This window comes from Coregonus lavaretus (genome assembly GCF_964263955.1).
Source record: "Coregonus lavaretus genome assembly, chromosome: 18".
Taxonomy (NCBI): Eukaryota; Metazoa; Chordata; class Actinopteri; order Salmoniformes; family Salmonidae; genus Coregonus; species Coregonus lavaretus.
In genome coordinates, this window is record NC_140005.1 from 564,038 (window position 1) to 581,095 (window position 17,058).

General features: G+C 47.5%; 1 protein-coding gene across 1 annotated transcript in view; it reads right to left on the reverse strand.

Moving 5' to 3' along the window:
• Positions 1-17,058, reverse strand: part of fgfr3 (fibroblast growth factor receptor 3) — a gene marked incomplete at both ends in the record, with an annotated part of 280,133 nt that overhangs the window by 85,415 nt on the left and 177,660 nt on the right. The window contains 2 exons of the mRNA XM_084181508.1: positions 6,308-6,486; positions 16,852-16,996. Of these exons, the coding sequence (XP_084037634.1) occupies positions 6,308-6,486; positions 16,852-16,996 (324 nt within the window). The remainder of the gene's footprint in view (positions 1-6,307; positions 6,487-16,851; positions 16,997-17,058) is intronic.

Below are 17,058 nucleotides of genomic sequence, written 5' to 3' on the forward strand. Positions count from 1 at the left end.
TGATCACCCGCCCTAAGGTCGAGAGGCGGGCGAGCGGCTGGTTCACCAGGGGCAGGGGACGAGGACTGTGCAGGACTTTGCTTTGGAGTTTCGGACTCTTGCAGCGGGGTCCGGGTGGAACGAGTGGGCCCTTATCGACCATTTCCGGTGCCATCTGCGGGAGGACGTCCGACGGGAGCTAGCTTGCCGGGACACCATGTTGTCTATCACGCAACTGGTGGACATGGCCATCCGTTTGGACAACCTGCTGACAGCCAGAGGACGTCCTGGAAGGGGTCTGCTCGTTCCCAGCCCGGCCGACTCGGATCCCGAGCTGATGGAGCTGGGTGGAGCCGCCTTCCGAGAGAGCGGAGGACGACAGCGACAGTGTCATCAACGCTCTTTTGGGTCTGGAGGCGGTAGGCAGGGCACTCTCGCATCACCCCAGGTATCGAACACCCACACTCGTTCAGAGCCTCTGCTGCACACTGTACCCCTACCCATCTACTTTCCAGATCACATGGTAGTTCCCCAGTGTAAGGCGCTAGTCGATTCAGGCGCAGCTGGTAACTTTATGGACAGGGTATTCTCACGCCGTCTAGGTATTTCATTGGTTCCCCTATCCATTCCACTCCCCATCAGAGCACTTGATAGTCAACCGTTAGGGTCCGGGTTGTTCAGGAAGTTACTGCACCAGTCACCATGGCTACCCAGCAGATCACTTTTTTATTTTATTTTATTTTTTAAAGATTTTTTTCACAAACATGCTTTCTGAATTTAAAAGTAATCCTAGAAGTAATCTAGTTTTTCAAAAGTATCTGTAATCTGATTTCAATATATTTGCTGATAACGTAATGATTACAGTAACAGTTATTTGTAATCCATTACATATAATCCTTTACTCTCCAATCCTGTGCACTATATAGGGAATAGGGCTGTCCATAGGGCTCTGGTCTAAAGTAGTGCACTATATAGGGAATAGGGCTGTCCATAGGGCTCTGGTCTAAAGCAGTGCACTATATAGGGAATAGGGCTGTCCATAGGACTCTGGTCTAAAGTAGTACACTATATATTCCAAGATGGCGAAGTAGTGCAGTCCTGTTTCTGTCATGTGTCTGTAAATAGCCTGTAAATACCCTGTTTATTTTGTATTTTTCGTACATATTTCCCTATCAGACTTTTCATCCTTCTACAAAATATACTTTCCTGCAACCCGCCTCACTCAATGTGGAACGGATTCTATTATTGACTTACCTTTTATCTAGAATCTAGAATCTCCAGTTGAAACTAGCTAGCCAGCTAACTAGCTACTTGCTATTAGCCACAGCTAGCGGTGTTTTCACCCAGAACATTGGATTTTTTTCCGCGGGATTAATTTTAATCACTGGACATTGATCACCGGATATTCGGCCAGTCTGCACAGCGCGTTATCGACCCAGAACATATCAGTTTTTCCGCGGAATCACTGATTCACTGGACCTTTAACTCCGGATTCATCGCTACTAGCTGGCTACAACAAAACGGACGCTGTGGTCTGGCTAATCAACCTGAGCTAGGCCCATCTCCCGGCTATCTACCGCTCTATCAACCGGACGGGACCACATAGTATTGACACGGAGCCCCGCCGATCCTACACGACTGGTCTGCCGACGAAATCGTCTGATGTGGTTACGACGTAACCACGAAGATTCCATCCATCTGCTAGCCCTGGCCCGTTAGCACACGCTTACTCACTAAACTGAACTAGCTACTGAACTAGCTACTTGCTATTAGCCACAGCTAGCAGTGTTTCACCCAGAACATTTGATTTTTTCCCGCGGGATTAATTTTAATCACTGGACTTTGATCACCGGATATTCGGCCAGTCAGCACTGCGCGTTATCGACCCAGAACATATCAGTTTTTCCGGCGGAATCACTGGACCTTTAACTCCGGATTCTTCGCTACCAGCTGGCTACAACAAAACGGACGTAGCACACGCTAGCCGTGGCCTCTTACTCACTAGCACTTCACCACCGGACCTTATGATAACTCAGCTATACAGCTGATATCTGCTGGACTGTTCCTTTTTACGGTACTACATCCTGTTTATGTTTAGCCTCAGCCCAAACATGGTTAGTTTATTGTTGTTTCGGTTATTTCTAATTGTACTATATCACTGTAGACCCCCCAGCCTAGCTAAACCTGCCTTAGATAGCTCCTTTGTCCCTCCACCCATACACGCGGAGACCGACTCAATTGATGCCTCTAGAGATACTATCTCTTTCAGTGTTACCCAACGCTTAGGTTTACCTCCACTTTACTCATATCCTTCCATATCCTTGTCTGTACATAATGCCCTGAATCTTTTCTATAACACCCGGAAATCTGCCCCCTTTATTCTATGTACCCAACGCACTAGAAGACCAGTTCTTAAAGCCTTTAGCCGTATCCTTATTCTAGTCCTCCCCTGTTCCTCTGGTGATGTAGAGGCTAACCCAGGCCCTGTAGCCCCCAGTATCACTCCTACTCCCCAGGAGCTATCATTTGTTGACTTCTGTAATCGCAAAAGTCTTGGTTTCTTGCACATAAATATCAGAAGTCTACTTCCTAAGTTTGAGTTATTCACTGCGTTAGCACACTCTGCTAACCCTGATGTTCTAGCAGTGTCTGAATCCTGGCTCAGATAGCCTGCAGAGCTCTATCATACTATCCAGGTCTGTGCCCAAACAGTTTGAGCTTCTACTTCAAAAAATCCACCTTTCCAGAAATAAGTCTCTCACTGTTGCCGCTTGCTACAGACCCCCCTCAGCCCCCAGCTGTGCCCTGGACACCATATGTGAATTGATTGCCCCCCATTTATCCTCTGAGTTTGTACTGCTTGGTGACCTAAATTGGGATATGCTTAATACCCCAGCCATCCTACAATCCAAGCTAGATGCCCTCAACCTCACGCAAATTATCAACGAACCTACCAGGTACAACCCTAAATCCTTAAACATGGGTACCCTCATAGATATCATCCTGACTAACATACCCTCTAAATACACCTCAGCTGTCTTCAACCAGGATCTCAGCGATCACTGCCTTATTGCCTGCGTCCGTAACGGGTCCGCGGTCAAACAACCACCCCTCATCACTGTCAAACGCTCCCTAAAACACTTTAGCGAGGAGGCCTTCCTAATTGACCTGGCCCAGGTATCCTGGATGGATATAGATCTCATTCCGTCAGTAGAGGATGCCTGGTTGTTCCTTAAAAGTAATTTCCTCTCAATCTTAAATAAACATGCCCCATTCAAAAAATACAGAACTAAGAACCGATATAGCCCCTGGTTCTCCTCAGACTTGACTGCCCTTGACCAGCACAAAAACATCCTGTGGCGTACAGCATTAGCATCAAATAGCCCCCGCGATATGCAACTTTTCAGGGAAGTTAGGAACCAATATACACAAGCAGTCAGGAAAGCAAAGGCTAACTTTTTCAAACAGAAATTTGCATCCTGTAGCACTAACTCCAAAAAGTTTTGGGACACTGTAAAGTCCATGGAGAATAAGAGCACTTCCTCCCAGCTGCCCACTGCACTGAGGCTAGGAAACACTATCACCACCGATAAATCTACAATAATCGAGAATTTCAACAAGCATTTTGCTACAGCTGGCCATGCTTTCCATCTGGCTACCACTAACCCGGCCACCAACTCTGCACCCTCTGCTGCAACTTGCCCATGCCCCCCCCGCTTCTCCTTCACACAAATTCAGACAGCTGATGTTTTGAAAGCGCTGCAAAATCTGGACCCCTACAAATCAGCTGGGCTAGACAATCTGGACCCTTTCTTCCTAAAACTAGCCGCCGAAATTGTCGCAACCCCTATTACTAGTCTGTTCAACCTCTCTTTCATAACGTCTGAGATCCCCAGAGATTGGAAAGCTGCCGCGGTCATCCCCCTCTTCAAAGGGGGTGACACTCTAGATCCAAACTGCTACAGACCTATATCCATCCTGCCCTGCCTTTCGAAAGTATTCGAAAGCCAAGTTAATAAACAGATCATCGACCATTTCGAATACCACCGTACCTTCTCCGCTATGCAATCCGGTTTCCGAGCTGGTCACGGGTGCACTTCAGCCACGCTCAAGGTCCTAAACGATATTATAACCGCGATTGATAATAGACAGTACTGTGCAGCCGTCTTCATCGACCTGGCCAAGGCTTTCGACTCTGTCAACCACCGCATTCTTATTGGCAGACTAAATAGCCTTGGTTTCTCAAATGACTGCCTCGCCTGGTTCACCAACTACTTCTCAGATAGAGTTCAGTGTGTCAAATCGGAGGGCCTGTTGTCTGGACCTATGGCAGTCTCTATGGGGGTGCCACAGGGTTCAATTCTTGGGCCGACACTTTTCTCCGTGTATATCAATGATGTCGCTCTTGCTGCTGGTGACTCTCAGATCCACCTCTACGCAGACGACACCATTTTGTATACATCTGGCCCTTCATTGGACACTGTGTTAACAAACCTCCAAACGAGCTTCAATGCCATACAACAATCCTTCAGTAGCCTTCAACTGCTCTTAAACACTAGTAAAACTAAATGCATGCTTTTCAATCGAACGCTGCTGGCACCCGCCCACCCGACTAGAATCACCACTCTCGACGGGTCTGACCTAGAGTATGTGGACAACTACAAATATCTAGGTGTCTGGTTAGACTGTAAACTCAACTTCCAGACTCACATAAAGAATCTCCAATCCAAAGTTAAATCTAGAATCGGCTTCCTATTTCGCAACAAAGCCTCCTTCACTCATGCTGCCAAACATGCCCTCGTAAAACTGACTATCCTACCGATCCTTGACTTCGGCGATGTCATTTATAAAATAGCCTCCAACACTCTACTCAGCAAATTGGATGTAGTCTATCACAGTGCCATCCGTTTTGTCTCCAAAGCCCCATACACTACCCACCACTGTGACCTGTACGCTCTTGTTGGCTGGTCCTCACTACATGTTCGTCGTCAAACCCACTGGCTCCAGGCCATCTATAAATCACTGCTAGGCAAATCCCCGCCTTATCTTAGCTCATTGGTCACCATAGCAGCACCCACCCGTAGTCTGCGCTCCAGCAGGTATATCTCACTGGTCATTCCCAAAGCCAACACCTCCTTTGGCCGCCATTCCTTCCAGTTCTCTGCTGCCAATGACTGGAACGAATTGCAAAAATCTCTGAAGCTGGAGACTCTTATCTCCCTCAATAACTTTAAGCATCAGTTGTCAGAGCACCTTACCGATCACTGCACCTGTACACAGCCCATCTGAAATTAGCCCACCCAACTACCTCATCCCTATATTGCTATTTAATTTGCTCTTTTGCACCCCAGTATCTCTATTTGCACATAATCTCTTGCACATCTAGCATTCCAGTGTTAATACTATTGTAATTATTCTGCACTATAGCCTATTTATTGCCTTACCTCCATAACTTGCTACATTTGCACACACTGTATATATATTTTCTGTTGTATTTCTGACTTTATGTTTTTTTTTTACCCCATATGTAACTCTGTGTTGTTTTTGTTGCACTACTTTGCTTTGTCTTGGCCAGGTCGCAGTTGTAAATGAGAACCTGTTCTCAACTGGCTTACCTGGTTAAATAAAGGTGAAATAAAAAAAAAAAAAAAATATATAGGGAATAGGGCTGTCCATAGGACTCTGGTCTAAAGTAGTGCACTATATAGGGAATAGGGTGTCATAGGGCTCTGGTCTAAAGTAGTGCACTATATAGGGAATAGGGCTGTCCATAGGACTCTGGTCTAAAGTAGTGCACTATATAGGGAATAGGGCTGTCCATAGGACTCTGGTCTAAAGTAGTACACTATATAGGGAATAGGGCTGTCCATAGGACTCTGGTCTAAAGTAGTGCACTATATAGGGAATAGGGCTGTCCATAGGACTCTGGTCTAAAGTAGTGCACTATATAGGGAATAGGGCTGTCCATAGGACTCTGGTCTAAAGTAGTGCACTATATAGGGAATAGGGCTGTCCATAGGACTCTGGTCTAAAGTAGTGCACTATATAGGGAATATGATGTCATTAGGGACACACACATTATGTCTACAGTAACAGAGACAGAGACGAAGGTTTGAAGGTTTGAAGGTTTGAAGGTTTGAAGGTTTGAAGGTTTGTATGTTTGAAGGTTTGAAGGTTTGAAGGTTTGAAGGTTTGAAGGTTTGAAGGTTTGTATGTTTGAAGGTTTGAAGGTTTGAAGGTTTGAAGGTTTGAAGGTTTGTATGTTTGAAGGTTTGAAGGTTTGAAGGTTTGTATTTTTGCTGGAAATCTTGTATCTACTTTCTGTTACCTGTCTCTTTAAGGGGAACTTGGAGAGTTTCTGTATGGGCGGGGAGGGCAGGGTCTTCTGGGTAGACATCCTCATACGACAGAGGATGATGATGACGACGGCCAGGATGAAGAGCACGCAGCCCGTCACATAGATCAGGATGTCAGCATAGTCATCCTCCTTGTCACCATCCTCCAGCGCTGGGAGAGGTTAGGGGATAGAGGTCAGGGGCTAGATGTTAGAGGTCACAGAGTTAATGTTGGACCACATTCATAACCACAACTACACTACATCCATTGCAGCCGGGTCCCAGATCTGTTTGTGCTATCATGACCACTGCTTATACCTCATCAACATGTCTGGCATGACAATGTGTAATAAGGAGTTGGCAACTTGGCAAAAGAGCAGAAACAGACTGCCACCCAGGCTTCAACCATTGTGTTGTTTAAATGTGTTGATTAATACCATCCTAAACGTGTCTTTACTCAGCAACACACTGGAATAACAGCACCTGAGGTTTGAACAGACAACTCTTCTAGAAGCAGAGTGAGCTAAAAGGTGACTGTACCGTACTGAACTGAGCTCACTAACCCTAACCCTAACCCTAACCGTACTGAACTGAGCTCACTAACCCTAACCCTAACCCTAACCGTACTGAACTGAGCTCACTAACCCTAACCCTAACCCTAACCGTACTGAACTGAGCTCACTAACCCTAAACCCTAACCCTAACCCTAACCCTAACCGTACTGAACTGATCTCACTAACCCTAAACCCTAACCCTAACCGTACTGAACTGATCTCCCTAACCCTAACCCTAACCCTAACCCTAACCGTACTGAACTGATCTCACTAACCCTAAACCCAAACCCTAACCGTACTGAACTGATCTCCCTAACCCTAAACCCTAACCCTAACCCTAACCCTAAACCCTAACCCTAACCGTACTGAACTGAGCTCACTAACCCTAACCCTAACCCTAACCGTACTGAACTGATCTCCCTAACCCTAAACCCTAACCCTAACCCTAACCCTAACCGTACTGAACTGATCTCACTAACCCTAAACCCTAACCCTAACCGTACTGAACTGATCTCCCTAACCCTAACCCTAACCCTAACCCTAACCGTACTGAACTGATCTCACTAACCCTAAACCCAAACCCTAACCGTACTGAACTGATCTCACTAACCCTAACCCTAACCCTAACCCCAAACCCTAACCGTACTGAACTGATCTCACTAACCCTAAACCCTAACCCTAACCATACTGAACTGATCTCCCTAACCCTAACCCTAACCCTAACCCTAACCCTAACCGTACTGAACTGATCTCACTAACCCTAAACCCAAACCCTAACCGTACTGAACTGATCTCACTAACCCTAACCCTAACCCTAACCCCAAACCCTAACCGTACTGAACTGATCTCACTAACCCTAAACCCTAACCCTAACCGTACTGAACTGATCTCCCTAACCCTAACCCTAACCCTAACCCTAACCGTACTGAACTGATCTCACTAACCCTAAACCCAAACCCTAACCGTACTGAACTGATCTCACTAACCCTAACCCTAACCCTAACCCTAAACCCTAACCCTAACCGTACTGAACTGATCTCAATAACCCTAACCCTAACCCAAACCTTACTAAACTGATCTCACTAACCCTAACCCTAACCCTAACCCTAACCCTAACCCTAACCGTACTGAACTGATCTCACTAACCCTAAACCCTAACCCTAAATGTACTGAACTGATCTCACTAACCCTAACCCTAACCCTAACCGTACTGAACTGATCTCACTAACCCTAACCCTAACCCTAACCCTACTGAACTGATCTCACTAACCCTAAGCCCTAACCCTAACCCTAACCGTATTGAACTGATCTCACTAACCCTAAGCCCTAAGCCCTTTAGTTGAGCTCACTAACCCTAAACCCTAAACCCTTTAGTTGAGCTCACTAACCCTAAACCCTAAACCCTTTAGTTGATCTCACTTACCCTAAACCCTTGAGTTGATCTCACTAACCCTAAACCCTTGAGTTGATCTCACTAACCCTAAACCCTAAGCCCTTTAGTTGATCTCACTAACCCTAAACCCTTTAGTTGATCTCACTAACCCTAAGCCCTAAGCCCTTTAGTTGATCTCACTAACCCTAAGCCCTTTAGTTGATCTCACTAACCCTAAGCCCTAAGCCCTTTAGTTGATCTCACTAACCCTAAGCCCTAAGACCTTTAGTTGATCTCACTAACCCTAAACCCTAAGCCCTTTAGTTGATCTTACTAACCCTAAACCCTAAGTCCTTTAGTTGTTCTCACTAACCCTAAACCCTAAGCCCTTTAGTTGATCTCACTAACCCTAAACCCTAAGCCCTTTAGTTGATCTCACTAACCCTAAAAGCTAAGCCCTTTAGTTGATCTCACTAACCCTAAACCCTAAGCCCTTGAGTTGATCTCACTAACCCTAAACCCTAAGCCCTTTAGTTGAGCTCACTAACCCTAAACCCTAAGCCCTTTAGTTGATCTCACTAACCCTAAACCCTAAGCCCTTTAGTTGAGCTCACTAACCCTAAACCCTAAGCCCTTTAGTTGAGCTCACTAACCCTAAACCCTAAGCCCTTGAGTTGATCTCACTAACCCTAAGCCCTTTAGTTGATATCACTAACCCTAAACCCTAAGCCCTTGAGTGGATCTCACTAACCCTAAACCCTAAACCCTTTAGTTGATCTCACTAACCCTAAACCCTAAGCCCTTAAATTGATCTCACTAACCCTAAACCCTAAGCCCTTTAGTTGATCTCACTAACCCTAAACCCTTATGTTGATCTCACTAACCCTAAACCCTAAGCCCTTGAGTTGATCTCACTAACCCGAAACCCTAAGCCCTTTAGTTGATCTCACAAACCCTAAACCCTAAGCCCTTTAGTTGAGCTCACTAACCCTAAACCCTAAGCCCTTTAGTTTATATCAATAACCCTAAACCCTAAGTCCTTTAGTTGAGCTCACTAACCCTAAACCCTAAGCCCTTTAGTTGATCTCACTAACCCTAAACCCTAAACCCTTTAGTTGATCTCACTAACCCTAAACCCTAAGCCCTTGAGTTGATCTCACTAACCCTAAACCCTAAGCCCTTTAGTTGATCTCACTAACCCTAAACCCTTTAGTTGATCTCACTAACCCTAAACCCTAAGCCCTTTAGTTGATCTCACTAACCCTAAACCCTAAACCCTTTAGTTGATCTCACTAACCCTAAACCCTAAGCCCTTGAGTTGATCTCACTAACCCTAAACCCTAAGCCCTTTAGTTGATCTCACTAACCCTAAACCCTAAGTCCTTTAGTTGAGCTCACTAACCCTAAACCCTAAGCCCTTTAGTTGAGCTCACTAACCCTAAACCCCAAGCCCTTTAGTTGAGCTCACTAACCCTAAACCCTAAGCCCTTTAGTTGATCTCACTAACCCTAAACCCTAAGCCCTTTAGTTGAGCTCACTAACCCTAAACCCTAAGCCCTTTAGTTGAGCTCACTAACCCTAAACCCTAAGCCCTTGAGTTGATCTCACTAACCCTAAGCCCTTTAGTTGATCTCACTAACCCTAAACCCTAAGCCCTTGAGTGGATCTCACTAACCCTAAACCCTAAGCCCTTTAGTTGATCTCACTAACCCTAAACCCTTTAGTTGATCTCACTAACCCTAAACCCTAAGCCCTTTAGTTGATCTCACTAACCCTAAACCCTAAGCCCTTTAGTTGAGCTCACTAACCCTAAAACCTAAGCCCTTTAGTTGAGCTCACTAACCCTAAACCCTAAGCCCTTTAGTTGAGCTCACTAACCCTAAACCCTAAGCCCTTTAGTTGAGCTCACTAACCCTAAACCCTAAGCCCTTTAGTTAAAGTAAACACAGTCAGGTAAAACAACCAGCGTGTTGAGGTTTGTGTTAACAGCTAAAACGTTTTCAGGCGTTTTGAGATTTTAAAGGTGTTAAATAGTGTAATAACAATGTAATCAACCACAAACCACATCTTCCTGCAGATAGAGTAATTATACCATAACACGGATGAGTTGCTTAGATTATAAGGGATGAGTTGCTCAGATTATAAGGGATGAGTTGCTCAGATTATAAAGGATGAGTTGCTCAGATTATAAGGGATGAGTTGCTCAGATTATAAAGGATGAGTTGCTCAGATTATAAAGGATGAGTTGCTCAGATTATAAAGGATGAGTTGCTCAAAATATAAGGGATGAGTTGCTCAGATTATAAGGGATGAGTTGCTCAGATTATAAAGGATGAGTTGCTCAGATTATAAGGGATGAGTTGCTTAGATTATAAAGGATGAGTTGCTCAGATTATAAGGGATGAGTTGCTTAGATTATAAGGGATGAGTTGCTTAGATTATAAGGGATGAGTTGCTCATATTATAAGGGATGAGTTGCTCAGATTATAAAGGATGAGTTGCTCAGATTATAAGGGATGAGTTGCTTAGATTATAAGGGATGAGTTGCTCAGATTATAAAGGATGAGTTGCTCAGATTATAAAGGATGAGTTGCTCAGATTATAAGGGATGAGTTGCTCAGATTATAAGGGATGAGTTGCTCAGATTATAAAGGATGAGTTGCTCAGATTATAAGGGATGAGTTGCTTAGATTATAAGGGATGAGTTGCTTAGATTATAAGGGATGAGTTGCTCAGATTATAAGGGATGAGTTGCTCAGATTATAAGGGATGAGTTGCTCAGATTATACGGGATGAGTTGCTCAGATTATAAGGGATGAGTTGCTCAGATTATAAAGGATGAGTTGCTCAAATTATAAGGGATGAGTTACTCAGATTATAAGGGATGAGTTGCTCAGATTATAAAGGATGAGTTGCTCAGATTATAAGGGATGAGTTGCTTAGATTATAAGTGATGAGTTGCTTAGATTATAAGGGATGAGTTGCTCAGATTACAAAGGATGAGTTGCTTAGATTATAAGGGATGAGTTGCTCAGATTATAAAGGATGAGTTGCTCAGATTATAAAGGCTTTTAAGGTTGCTTAGATTATAAGGGATTTTAAGGTTGCTTAGATTATAAGGGATGAGTTGCTCAGATTATAAGGGCTTTTAAAGTTGCTTAGATTATAAGGGATTTCTAAGAGGCTGGCGGTTATTAAATGTTTTAATTTTATGCCATTTAGCAGACGCTTTTATTAAAAGCAATTTACAGTCATGTGCGCATACATTTTAACGTATGGGTGGTCCCGGGATTAAACCCACTACCCTGGCATTACAAGCGCCATGCTCTACCAATTAAGCTATAGAGGACCACGGGGGGTCATAGTTCAGTCTAGGAGGCTGGGGGACATAGTTCAGTCTCTAGGACTCTGGGGGACATAGTTCAGTCTCTAGGAGGCTGGGGGACATAGTTCAGTTTAGGAGGCTGGGGGACATAGTTCAGTCTCTAGGAGACTGGGGGACATAGTTCAGTCTAGGAGGCTGGGGGACATAGTTCAGTCTCTAGGAGGCTGGGGGACATAGTTCAGTCTCTAGGAGGCTGGGGGACATAGTTCAGTCTCTAGGAGGCTGGGGGACATAGTTCAGTCTAGGAGGCTGGGGGAAATAGTTCAGTCTAGGAGGCTGGGGACATAGTTCAGTCTTTAGGAGGCTGGGGGACATAGTTCAGTCTCTATGAGGCTGGGGGACATAGTTCAGTCTCTAGGAGGCTGGGGGACATAGTTCAGTCTAGGAGGCTGGGGGACATAGTTCAGTCTAGGAGGCTGGGGGACATAGTTCAGTTTAGGAGGCTGGGGGACATAGTTCAGTTTAGGAGGCTGGGGGACATAGTTCAGTCTCTATGAGGCTGGGGACATAGTTCAGTCTAGGAGGTTGGGGGACATAATTCAGTCTAGGAGGCTGGGGGACATAGTTCAGTCTAGGAGGCTGGGGGACATAGTCCAGTCTAGGAGGCTGGGGGACATAGTTCAGTCTAGGAGGCTGGGGGACATAGTTCAGTCTCTAGGAGGCTGGGGGACATAGTTCAGTCTCTAGGAGGCTGGGGGTCATAGTTCAGTCTAGGAGACTGGGGGACATAGTTCAGTCTCTAGGAGGCTGGGGGACATAGTTCAGTCTCTAGGAGGCTGGGGGACATAGTTCAGTCTCTAGGAGGCTGGGGGACATAGTTCAGTCTCTAGGAGGCTGGGGGACATAGTTCAGTCTAGGAGGCTGGGGGACATAGTTCAGTCTCTAGGAGGCTGGGGGACATAGTTCAGTCTAGGAGGCTGGGGGACATAGTTCAGTCTAGGAGGCTGGGGGACATAGTTCAGTCTCTAGGAGGCTGGGGGACATAGTTCAGTCTCTAGGAGGCTGGGGGACATAGTTCAGTCTCTAGGAGGCTGGGGGACATAGTTCAGTCTAGGAGGCTGGGGGACATAGTTCAGTCTAGGGGGCTGGGGGACATAGTTCAGTCTCTAGGAGGCTGGGGGTCATAGTTCAGTCTAGGAGGCTGGGGGACATAGTTCAGTCTCTAGGAGGCTGGGGGACATAGTTCAGTCTCTAGGAGGCTGGGGGACATAGTTCAGTCTCCATGAGGCCGGGGGTCATAGTTCAGTCTAGGAGGCTGGGGGACATAGTTCAGTCTCTATGAGGCTGGGGGACATAGTTCAGTCTCTAGGAGGCTGGGGGACATAGTTCAGTCTCTATGAGGCTGGGGGACATAGTTCAGTCTCTATGAGGCTGGGGGACATAGTTCAGTCTAGGAGGCTGGGGGACATAGTTCAGTCTAGGAGGCTGGGGGACATAGTTCAGTCTAGGAGGCTGGGGGACATAGTTCAGTCTCTAGGAGGCTGGGGGACATAGTTCAGTCTCTAGGAGGCTGGGGGACATAGTTCAGTCTCTAGGAGGCTGGGGGACATAGTTCAGTCTCTAGGAGGCTGGGGGACATAGTTCAGTCTCTAGGAGGCTGGGGGACATAGTTCAGTCTAGGAGGCTGGGGGACATAGTTCAGTCTCTAGGAGGCTGGGGGACATAGTTCAGTCTCTAGGAGGCTGAGGGACATAGTTCAGTCTCTAGGAGGCTGGGGGACATAGTTCAGTCTCTAGGAGGCTGGGGGACATAGTTCAGTCTAGGAGGCTGGGGGTCATAGTTCAGTCTCTAGGAGGCTGGGGGACATAGTTCAGTCTCTAGGAGGCTGGGGGACATAGTTCAGTCTAGGAGGCTGGGGGACATAGTTCAGTCTCTAGGAGGCTGGGGGACATAGTTCAGTTTAGGAGGCTGGGGGACATAGTTCAGTCTCTAGGAGGCTGGGGGTCATAGTTCAGTCTAGGAGGCTGGGGGACATAGTTCAGTCTAGGAGGCTGGGGGACATAGTTCAGTCTAGGAGGCTGGGGGACATAGTTCAGTCTCTAGGAGACTGGGGGACATAGTTCAGTCTCTAGGAGGCTGGGGGACATAGTTCAGTCTCTAGGAGGCCGGGGGTCATAGTTCAGTCTAGGAGGCTGGGGGTCATAGTTCAGTCTAGGAGGCTGGGGGACATAGTTCAGTCTCTAGGAGGCTGGGGGACATAGTTCAGTCTAGGAGGCTGGGGGACAGTTCAGTCTAGGAGGCTGGGGGACATAGTTCAGTCTCTAGGAGGCTGGGGGACATAGTTCAGTCTCTAGGAGGCTGGGGGACATAGTTCAGTCTAGGAGGCTGGGGGACATAGTTCAGTCTCTAGGAGGCTGGGGGACATAGTTCAGTCTCTATGAGGCTGGGGGACATAGTTCAGTCTCTAGGAGGCTGGGAGACATAGTTCAGTCTCTAGGAGGCTGGGGGACATAGTTCAGTCTCTAGGAGGCTGGGGGACATAGTTCAGTCTCTAGGAGGCTGGGGGACATAGTTCAGTCTCTAGGAGGCTGGGGGACATAGTTCAGTCTCTAGGGGGCTGGGGGACATAGTTCAGTCTCTAGGAGGCTGGGGGACATAGTTCAGTCTCTAGGAGGCTGGGGGACATAGTTCAGTCTAGGAGGCTGGGGGACATAGTTCAGTCTCTAGGAGGCTGGGGGACATAGTTCAGTCTCTAGGAGGCTGGGGGACATAGTTCAGTCTCTAGGAGGCTGGGGGACATAGTTCAGTCTCTAGGAGGCTGGGGGACATAGTTCAGTCTCTAGGAGGCTGGGGGACATAGTTCAGTCTAGGAGGCTGGGGGTCATAGTTCAGTCTCTAGGAGGCTGGGGGACATAGTTCAGTCTCTAGGAGGCTGGGGGACATAGTTCAGTCTAGGAGGCTGGGGGACATAGTTCAGTCTAGGAGGCTGGGGGACATAGTTCAGTCTCTAGGAGACTGGGGGACATAGTTCAGTCTCTAGGAGACTGGGGGACATAGTTCAGTCTCTAGGAGGTTGGGGGACATAGTTCAGTCTCTATGAGGCTGGGGGACATAGTTCAGTCTAGGAGGCTGGGGGTCATAGTTCAGTCTCTAGGAGACTGGGGGACATAGTTCAGTCTCTAGGAGACTGGGGGACATAGTTCAGTCTCTAGGAGGTTGGGGGACATAGTTCAGTCTCTAGGAGACTGGGGGACATAGTTCAGTCTCTAGGAGGTTGGGGGACATAGTTCAGTCTAGGAGGCTGGGGGACATTGTTCAGTCTCTAGGAGGCTGGGGGACATAGTTCAGTCTAGGAGGCTGGGGGACATAGTTCAGTCTCTATGAGGCTGGGGGACATAGTTCAGTCTAGGAGGCTGGGGGACATAGTTCAGTCTCTAGGAGGCTGGGGGACATAGTTCAGTCTAGGAGGCTGGGGGACATAGTTCAGTCTAGGAGGCTGGGGGACATAGTTCAGTCTCTAGGAGGCTGGGGGACATAGTTCAGTCTCTAGGAGGCTGGGGGACATAGTTCAGTCTCTAGGAGGCTGGGGGACATAGTTCAGTCTAGGGGGCTGGGGGACATAGTTCAGTCTCTATGAGGCTGGGGGACATAGTTCAGTCTCTAGGAGGCTGGGGGACATAGTTCAGTCTCTAGGAGGCTGGGGGACATAGTTCAGTCTCTAGGAGGCTGGGGGACATAGTTCATTCTAGGAGGCTGGGGGACATAGTTCAGTCTAGGAGGCTGGGGGACATAGTTCAGTCTCTAGGAGGCTGGGGGACATAGTTCAGTCTAGGAGGCTGGGGGACATAGTTCAGTCTAGGAGGCTGGGGGACATAGTTCAGTCTCTATGAGGCTGGGGGACATAGTTCAGTCTCTAGGAGGCTGGGGGACATAGTTCAGTCTAGGGGGCTGGGGGACATAGTTCAGTCTCTATGAGGCTGGGGGACATAGTTCAGTCTCTAGGAGGCTGGGGGACATAGTTCAGTCTCTAGGAGGCTGGGGGACATAGTTCAGTCTCTAGGAGGCTGGGGGACATAGTTCAGTCTAGGAGGCTGGGGGACATAGTTCAGTCTCTATGAGGCTGGGGGACATAGTTCAGTCTCTAGGAGGCTGGGGGACATAGTTCAGTCTCTAGGAGGCTGGGGGACATAGTTCATTCTAGGAGGCTGGGGGACATAGTTCAGTCTAGGAGGCTGGGAGACATAGTTCAGTCTCTAGGAGACTGGGGGACATAGTTCAGTCTAGGAGGCTGGGGGACATAGTTCAGTCTAGGAGGCTGGGGGACATAGTTCAGTCTAGGAGGCTGGGGGACATAGTTCAGTCTCTAGGAGGCTGGGGGACATAGTTCAGCCTCTAGGAGGCTGGGGGACATAGTTCAGTCTCTAGGAGGCTGGGGGACATAGTTCAGTCTCTAGGAGGCTGGGGGACATAGTTCAGTCTCTAGGAGGCTGGGGGACATAGTTCAGTCTCTAGGAGGCTGGGGGACATAGTTCAGTCTAGGAGGCTGGGGGACATAGTTCAGTCTCTAGGAGGCTGGGGGACATAGTTCAGTCTAGGAGGCTGGGGGACATAGTTCAGTCTCTAGGAGGCTGGGGGACATAGTTCAGTCTCTAGGAGGCTGGGGGACATAGTCCAGTCTCTAGGAGGCTGGGGGACATAGTTCAGTCTCTAGGAGGCTGGGGGACATAGTTCAGTCTCTAGGAGGCTGGGGGACATAGTTCAGTCTCTAGGAGGCTGGGGGACATAGTTCAGTCTAGGAGGCTGGGGGACATAGTTCAGTCTCTAGGAGGCTGGGGGACATAGTTCAGTCTCTAGGAGGCTGGGGGACATAGTTCAGTCTCTAGGAGGTTGGGGGACATAGTTCAGTCTCTAGGAGGCTGGGGGACATAGTTCAGTCTCTAGGAGGCTGGGGGACATAGTTCAGTCTCTAAATATAAGGGCAACAACATGGAAACAGCATGGCTGACCTGTTACATGCAGTAATTATCAACACCCATACTACAACCATCTCTGAGGTGCTGATACCGAATAATGTTGTGCGACTGAGTGAATTACAAAATCATCTTCATGACCGGTTTAAATCGCTTCATCTTATTTCAAAGTTACATTTGTGGACAGCTTCAGACACAGATATGCTTGCATTCAACAAACAGCAAACAGCAGTTCTGAGATTCAACAGTCAACAGTTATGACATGTCCTTAGAGGGGAGGGGAGGAGAGGAGAGAGAGAGAGCGAGGGGGATATACCTGGGAGCACGGTGAGCCAAGCAGAGTGGTAAGCGTACCCAATAGAGTTCACTGCTAGACAAGTATACTCTCCTGCATCCTCTAAAGACACATTGGTAAGGAAGAGGCTCTCTAGTTCCTTATCCGTAGTGTTTATACCAGCCGTCTGGAGAGGAGGGGAAGAGGAGAGGAGAGAGGGATGGAGAGAGAGGAACAGAGAGAGTTCAT